The sequence below is a fragment of the Micromonas pusilla genome (assembly GCF_000151265.4).
Source record: "Micromonas pusilla CCMP1545 genomic scaffold MICPUCscaffold_2, whole genome shotgun sequence".
Lineage (NCBI taxonomy): Eukaryota > Viridiplantae > Chlorophyta > Mamiellophyceae > Mamiellales > Mamiellaceae > Micromonas > Micromonas pusilla.
This window is the reverse complement of record NW_003315883.1, coordinates 626918-635103: the sequence shown is the minus strand read 5'-3', so window position 1 is coordinate 635103 and position 8186 is coordinate 626918. Positions and strand designations below refer to the sequence as shown.

Here is an 8186-nt window from a genome sequence, read left to right as displayed (position 1 = left end):
AGTAGAGATGTCATCATAAGAGAATAGGACGTCCTTGTATATTCTACTCAGACTACCTTCGAAGGTACAATTAGAAACAGACCTTCTAAAGCGCGCCATTGTAGAGTTTAGTGTAGTGTATACTTCAATGATCTCCAGCCGAGCACTCGAGATTTATTTTTTCTTGACTTGTCTAGTAAATAGCCTTGCGCTCACTGCTTCTGCAAGCTCTGCTGATCTCATATTTGTCAGACGACGCTCCCCAGTCATGTCGATTGTCTCCCCGTCGAAATCGCTTAACCTATCATCCGTAGCCAGTAGTGCAGCCCCACGTCGAGCAACACACAATGCACGGTGCACACGATCATCCCATGTGGCACATGCTGTATTCGCATGACCACTTTTTTTGCACGACTCTAGGTTTTTATCGGCATATCGAAATGATTCGGCGTATGCGAGTGTTGCTTCGGGGGAGCCTCGGCCACCAGCAGCTACTAATCCATTTTCAAATTTTGTAAGCGTCAGTGTGCTAATGCGAGATGCATAACTATTATCCGATATATCATGCATATTAATCTCATTTTGCACCACATCATACAGTGCACGGATGTCAGCCGGGACTCTACTGATGTTGTAGTCATCTTCAGGCAACAAGAGCAATCCCGCCGCACACGAGTCACAGCCACGTTCTTTGGTTGCATCCCAAGACCGAGAATTTTGGTTTCGCAGCAAATATTTCCTGTCCTCGATATGAATTGTGTTCGCCCTTTGTTGCTGCGCTGCCATCTGTGTAGCTAACGACCGCCCAAATTGGCCAACTCCGGCATACACAACATCATCCCCAGATTCCAACCCTAATGACACGGCGGCTAGATGTCTGTAATACGCAGCAAGTGATGGTAGGTCAGGGACTTGTAGTAATGTACACGAAGGCACGCCAGAATGGTCACCTGATCCTTTTTCTCGGAATGGAGCAACGCGAAATCCGAATGCAGCACATGACAATTTTTTAGCGAGCGGAGCTGCTTTTGTTACTTCCCCAGATAAATCATGTGCGAACAAAATTACTGGACATGTTGTTTTGTCGTTCAGCCTAACAATCTCAGGTGCAGTCCCAACTTGAAGCGTGGGCTCCTTCCATCCCGGTAGACGATATCCTAATCGTTTTGCAACATGCGATGTAAATTGTGCAAGCGTCATTGGCGATTCAGCGTCTCTCCATGCATCTGCAAGCTTTGGGTCGATGCTGCAACGTTTGAGCATGTGTGGATCGCCCGCTCCAAGACCACCCTCTGTCACTGGCGCAAACGTGGCTACGTTTGTTGCCGTGTATGGCGTAGTCATGATTAGTTCATGTGGAATTCCGATGAGAGTGCATAAGTTCTCTGAAACTGCCCTTGGTCTTGTCACGAGGTCCTCGTATGAGAATCTTAAATATCTTTCGCGCGAAACACTGCGTAAGAAGTCAATGACGTTTGCATTACCGAGCGCCCACAGTCTCTCTGCCTCAGTCCACATCGCACTCTTTATGGATGACATTGTCATTTCCTTGATAGTGCGACTTTCCAAGTTTGTGACCTTCTCACAATAGGGAGCACCAGAATCACTGATGCCGTCATTTCCTCTTCCACTCTTGACATCGACAACTCCATCAAGCACCCCTGATAACCATTCTCGCTGTATCGTTTCTTTCACCATGGACGCTACATTTGCGTATGGATGTCTGTGCACAAATGCATACCGAACATTGGTGAATAACGTCTCTGCTCGACGGAGAGTGTTGATGCTCCAAACATAAGGTGGAGTTTTATCAACCAAGACACGATCACCACTCCATCGCTGCAAAATTTCATAGACGTGCACAATCTCTAGTGCGCTGAATTGTGTCAGAATAACATCTGCTTCTGATGCTTGACAATCGCGAAGTTCAATAACTGCCTTTCTCAAACCCTCAAAAATCCACCCCTCTAGTTTCTGACCTGCTAAGCGACTCCGGCGCTCATCCATCGTGTAAAAATGCAATAAATATAGCTCTTGCGGCGCGAAAACTCTTCTGTTCGCGTTCAACAAGAGTTGAGTCAACGTTGAACCTGAGCGTGGGTTTGCAAGAACATAAACTATGCGTCGAGCGCATTTTTCTGGCTGGATCATCGCAAGGCTACTTGGCTGTCGCTCTGGCTCGATCATTTGCCGTGATGCATGCGACTCGAGCCATGATCGTATGATTGCATGTATATCGAAGCCTTTACATGCCTGATTTGCGATGGCCGATTGCATCACCGCAGCAGCAAGTTTTGCCAATGCAGGGTGTGATGAAACGATCCCATCTGGTAGAAATGACATTCCGAGCCGCTCGCGTAAATGTTCTTCTACATCACTGGCTTCATTTCTCGTTAGGGCAGTTCCGTTAGTATCAAAGAAATTGCCACCACGGGTTATCTTACGTGATGGTCCCAGGAAAGAACGAAATGTTTGCCAGATGACGTTTTCCACGTACACTAGAACTTCCTCGCTAGCTGCTTGGGCACGTTTATGGATACATCGGTCATGTTTTGGGAGTAACACGTTCGTTTTAAAATCGAACGGGGGGTGAATCATAGTGTGAATAGTCTCGCAGTCCGCGCGATCTACGATGCAGTGTGCCATTGTGCCGCCAAAGCCGAAGCTGCTCACTCCAGTTGCACATATCTTGTCGTTTTTATCACTACAGTTTGAAGCCGAAATTACAGAGTACATAGGGGCTAGGCACATAGGAAATGCCCTTGGGAACATATTTACGTCAACTTCTATCCATGTGTGTCCCATCTTAGTCGCAATGTCACTCGACTTTTTCTTCTCTTGCTCAATCTGTCCACCTATAAGCGGATGTAAGCTACAGAAGTGCACAATTGGTGGCGCTGCGAGTTGTTTGGTCACCAAACATGCTTTTATGAAACTAGCCATGCCACTACATCCATCTAGGTGACCGATGTTTGGGTGAATCGATCCAAAAACTAATTGATCGTCTGGGTTCCTATTGGGCTCGAATACAACTTGATAGGCCCCGACCTCTACAGCATCGCCATACGGTTCGCCCAAGCCAGATGCCTCGATGTACTTGAGCTCACTAGGTGCCATTCTGGCATCCATAAGTGCAGTTCGTACTTTGTGTTGAATAGCAGGACCTCGCAGTGCACGTAAAGAGGCGCCACCTCCTTTATGTGTCGTAGCAAGACCGCAAATGTAAACGAATGCATGCTCTTTCACTGTATGTTCACGCATCACCGTACCAGTCTGTGATGAAGACTCATTTGTTGATTTACTTTGTTCATGTGAATGCCACAATATAACAGATCCAGCACCTTCGCCGCGTTCAAAACCGTCAGCGCGGGAGTCGAATGTTTTACATCTCCCGTCCGCTGGAAACATCACGCGTGCCGTGTGTAGATCCGTCATGTTGTGATGTAGAATGAGGTTTACACTCGCAGCGATGCACCGGAGATCTTTACCTGCATCACGTAGAGACTCTGTTGCAGCCATATTAATGGCAACGAGTGCAGAAGCTGAAGCGCAGTCAATGGATAGGGATGCACCCACTAGACCCAGAATATGACTTACTCTATTCGAAGCGAATGCGTAGGTGCTGTACGCAATGGCTCCAATAGTGTCCACCACTTCTTCATAAGATTTGCCTTCAAAAGTCATCTCTACGATTCTCTCTCGCAAAAAACTATCGTGATCATTGTTGCAGATTCCTACGTATACCGCCGTATTGCTTCCCCTCGACAAGTCCTTTGTCATGCCAGCACCGTACATGGCATCCACAACCACTTTCAATATCATCCGCTGTTGTGGGTCAATAGCCGTGGCTTCTGCATTTGATACATCAAAAAATAAACAGTCAAAATGGTCGATATCAGATACAAAAGATCCATGGCGACTATATCGCTCCGTATATGGGTCACGACGGCGGCAAATCCCAAATGCTGTCGTGTCAGTATCTACATCCCATCTATCGAGCGGCACTGTGGTTATAGCGTCACCTCCGGACGAAATCAGTTGCCAAAATTTGCCTAGGGAGTCAGAGTCACTTTTTCCCTTTCCTGCGAAGCGACATCCAATGCCCATGACAACAGCAAGGTCGATGCTCTTGCGGTAAGTGTTTTCGAATTCTCGGCCACGAGGCGGAGCATTTGTACAACAAGCAGAGGTGTCAGTCGTACTGAATCCCATCTTATCACTAACAAAACTAGCTATCGCTGAAACTGTGGGATAGTCGAATGCAACTGTGGTGGGTAGAGAGACCCCAATATCTATCTCTATGGCTTGGCCCAATTCCGTCATCGAAAGACTGTCAATGCCCGCTTCGATTAAAGGTTTATGAGGGTCAATTTCGTGACCAAGGACGCGCTGAATGGTATTCATGATCGTGCATTGGATCGCAGCAATACGATTTGTCCGCGAAATACCCAAACATTGCATTGTACATGTATCACTTGCATCGTTGGTTGCACAATGGGGCAAAGGTGGGATGACATGCACCGACATCAACTCCGCAAGGAGGTGTGGCATAGGCGACGGCAAGTTCCTAAATAATACATCCCATTTGAATGGGTTTATGCATAAAATTCCGGTGTGGGAGATGCAGGACCTCAACACAGCTCTGAGAGCGCTCAGTCCCTCACAAGGTGTCAAACTGCCGATGCCAAATCGTTCCAACCGACTCACTGTTCCAACTATGTTGGATGACATGCCTCCATCACCTCCAAGTTCACCCCATGCGCCCCATTGGACACTTGTAAGGTCAGTCTCTCCACATCGTTGTGCGATGCCTGAATACGTGTCCAGGACACTGTTTGCTGCTGCATAGTTTGCCTGACCAGCTGATCCAAGAAGAGATGCGATTGAGGAAAATAATATACGGTCGCAGAACCCATCCTCAATACTCCCTAACATGCGAGAAATACCACCGCCACCAATACCTCTACCGATGCCCACCTTCGGGGCGAATACACGATATGTCGTACCCGCTGTCTGGTTTAGGATTGTGGCATCTACGAGAGACCCACCAGCATGGAAAATTGACCCAATATGCCCGACAATGCTGGATATTGGTTTAAGAGCAGTTGCAAAATTTGATTCCTCTGAATCTGCAACATCGCATCGGACTGAGATGACAATACCTCCATCATGGACAGCCCTCGTTGAAAACAACGCAGCACGGCCGGAACGACCGAGGAGAATCATAGGAGATGGATTATTTAATTTAGGATCGTAAGAAGATGCAAGCCACGTCGATATGAGGCGGCCGATACTTCCCAAGCCTCCAGTTATAATAACAGCACGGCGGCATCCTGTTGTAGACAATGATACTGATTCTACTGTAGAAGGTGGTAATGCATGTTTCAAATGCGGTGCACGTGTAAGCGAACCCACGTACTTCGTGGAACATCGAGTTGCAATTGTCTCCGATGTATTTGCAGCCTTAGAATCGGCAAAAAGATGTTGACCAGCCTTAATAGCGATGTTATCTACGTCAGTTCCACCAACAACAACGCTTGCATTCGCCGGTTCATTTCCCGCAACGCGAAAAACGGCCAATATTGCAGACATAGAGTGGGCACTACTGTATTTTCCCGCATATCCGGGGGCAGCCCCCGGCACTAAGATTTCCGCACCTGTGGTTGTGATGTATATACCCCGTATAGGGGATGTTGACCCGGGGGCTGTAGCATAGACCTGAGCTGAAGCTGTCGCCATTGCGGCGATCCGAGAAGGCAGTAGTTGTCCACAAGAAGACAACGCATGTGACCTAATAAAGCTCGATGATTCTCTAGGCGAGCAACGCATAATTCGTGAGTTTGTTCCGGTTGATTTCCAAGATACAACGTACATATCTGAAGTTGATATTTGGTTCCAACTGCTGTTGCAAGACTTCTCCTTCCGTGTAGATATCGATGACGTCTCTCTTGGCATATTTCGATGTAAATTCAGAAACAGATGGCATATCTCTCCGGCGCAAACGTAAGCTAGGCACGTGGTTTGCGTGTTGGTTTCAGGATTGACCGCTCCAAAGCCACAAGTGGCAATTTGGCACTTGGCATTGTCAACGCGTTGGAGCGTATTACCACTCCATGCTGCCTCTAAAATGTTTGCAACAGTTCCATCGAAGAGGGTAGGCAGAGTTAAAGCATTGATGTCCATTAAAATTGCAGGAGTATCGTTTCCACACAGAGCGTATGTCGGTAGTCTATCTTTGGTCAGACAAGTGTTAAGTATGTCGCATGGATGTGCAAAATAGCTGAATGGCGATACATCAGCTGCCGTGAAGTCAAAGGAGCATGTGAGCACAACAGTGTCAGATATAGGTTCAATACCGATTTTCCCATCACTTACATCGCCAGGACTTGATGTTTGAACCACTAGTGAATTATCAACCATATTAAAACGTGCACGAACGATCATCGCACCATCGACACGTATAGAATTAAAGACCACAGACCGAGCTATCGACCCACAGTGGTAGAAATCTGAATCAACAATCGCAGCAACGGCCGCAAAAGCGAAAGCGAGAGACGTAGAAGACATCGATGGTACTGATGCACACAATAAACTGTCAGCAGGGCAAAAGTCGACAATAACGAAGCTCGGTCCTGAGGGAGGTACTGAGGGAGACACCTTTAAATCGACAGTAGCACTTTGAAGCATCGGGTGTCGCACCAACATAATCCAAAGTCGCCTGCGATGCCATGTCGAGGATCGGCCACGATGCGCGACTCCCGCACTCGATGAGACAGGTGCCGCAATCAGCACATGCGCATTCGTACCTTGGAACGCAAACGAGCTGACCCCACGGTGCAGGGGCCAGTCATGCGCGGCAACGATGGTCGCAACTTGTTGTCTTGGAAGTGCCATGGCCTTTGTCAAACCGCATCCAGAGTTGTGCGCTATGTTGTAAAGATGTGGGTTGATGCCAGTCAGATGGACGATGGGTCGTACGAGGCTGCACCCAACACCGAACACGGCGTTTACAAGGCCGACTGCACCTGCAGCGGGCTCGGTGTGGCCCATGCAAGACTTCATGGCCGAAAGAACAAGCGCCGTGAGCCGCGAATCGTGTGTGTGTTCCACGAGCACTGCGTGGGCAGCGCCCACTTCGATTGGATCGCCAAGTGGCGTGCCGGTTCCGTGCATCTCGAGACCGTCGACCGCACCTGGATCCGTTTTAGCAGACCCTAGACAGCTGCGAATAACACGCTGTTGCGAGGGTCCGTTAGGGGCGGTGAGGGAGCTTGAGCGGCCATCTTGGTTCACTGCCGACGCGACCAAGGTGCTTGAATGAAGTTCCAATGACGTCTTCATGATCGTCAGAGAGCAAATCTCGAATACCACGCACGCCTCGCCACGCACGTAGCCATCCGCGCTCGAGTCGAGGGTCTTGCAGCGGCCGTCTCTTGACAACATGCCGGCTTTGCTGAACATCTCACTCGTCATCGGATTGAGCGTTACGTTCACACCACCCGCGGCAACGGAATCAGACTCGCCTACGACAATACTTGTGATTGCGATATGTGAGCCCACTAGCGACGACGAGCACGCCGTGTCAACGGACATGCATATGCCTTGCATGCCGAACGTGTACGAAATGCGCCCGCAAGCGACGCTGAGAGCGCCACCAGTCGCGGTATACGCACTGACGTTGTCGGCCATTCTGCCATATTCACTGCCAGAGATACCAACAGTAACACCCGACTGTAAAGGCGCCTTGGCGCGGCATGCGTCGGTCGTGGCCTCCCACGTTGCTTCTAAGAGCATGCGTTGTTGAGGATCCAGCAACACACCCTCGGTGAAGGACACGTTGAAAAGATCGAAGTCGAACTGGTCCACACTGCTGACAAAGCTGCCAAAACGTGCCCCCAAATTCGTTGTATCACCAGGTACGTCGAGGCACCATCTTGCGAGTGGTACGCACGCGATGGTGTCCACGGCGTTACGAGTGCAGAGCGTATCGTATGCCGTCCGGCTGGACGTGCCGAGAACACCGATGATCGCTCGTTGTACACCGCTGGCGATTTTATGTTTATCAATGACACAGTCCTCTGCATCATCAACGCCCGGATGCATTTTCGACGTGATGTAGCCAGACATGGCACCGACAGATGGATAATCAAACACCACGGTGCTCGGAAGTTGAACGCCAAGAGATGCATTTATGGCATCTCGTAGCT

The 8186-nt window shown here is 49.1% G+C and overlaps 3 protein-coding genes across 3 annotated transcripts; all 3 read right to left on the bottom strand.

Annotated features, from left to right (window-relative positions):
• Nucleotides 1–102: 102 nt before the first annotated feature.
• Nucleotides 103–1677, bottom strand: MICPUCDRAFT_64232 (uncharacterized protein; the record flags this gene model as incomplete). Its single annotated transcript, XM_003055900.1, has 1 exon — nt 103–1677. One exon carries the CDS (start codon nt 1675–1677, stop codon nt 154–156), a length of 1524 nt encoding a protein of 507 aa, XP_003055946.1. The 3' UTR covers nt 103–153.
• A 2034-nt stretch (nt 1678–3711) lies between these two features.
• Nucleotides 3712–4383, bottom strand: MICPUCDRAFT_14140 (uncharacterized protein; the record flags this gene model as incomplete). Its single annotated transcript, XM_003055899.1, has 1 exon — nt 3712–4383. A coding segment is annotated over one exon (672 nt), but the record flags the coding sequence as incomplete, so codon positions are not given.
• A 2772-nt stretch (nt 4384–7155) lies between these two features.
• On the bottom strand, nt 7156–7773 carry MICPUCDRAFT_13836 (uncharacterized protein; the record flags this gene model as incomplete). The annotated part of the gene is made up of 1 exon (XM_003055898.1): nt 7156–7773. A coding segment is annotated over one exon (618 nt), but the record flags the coding sequence as incomplete, so codon positions are not given.
• Between the last annotated feature and the right edge of the window lie 413 nt (nt 7774–8186).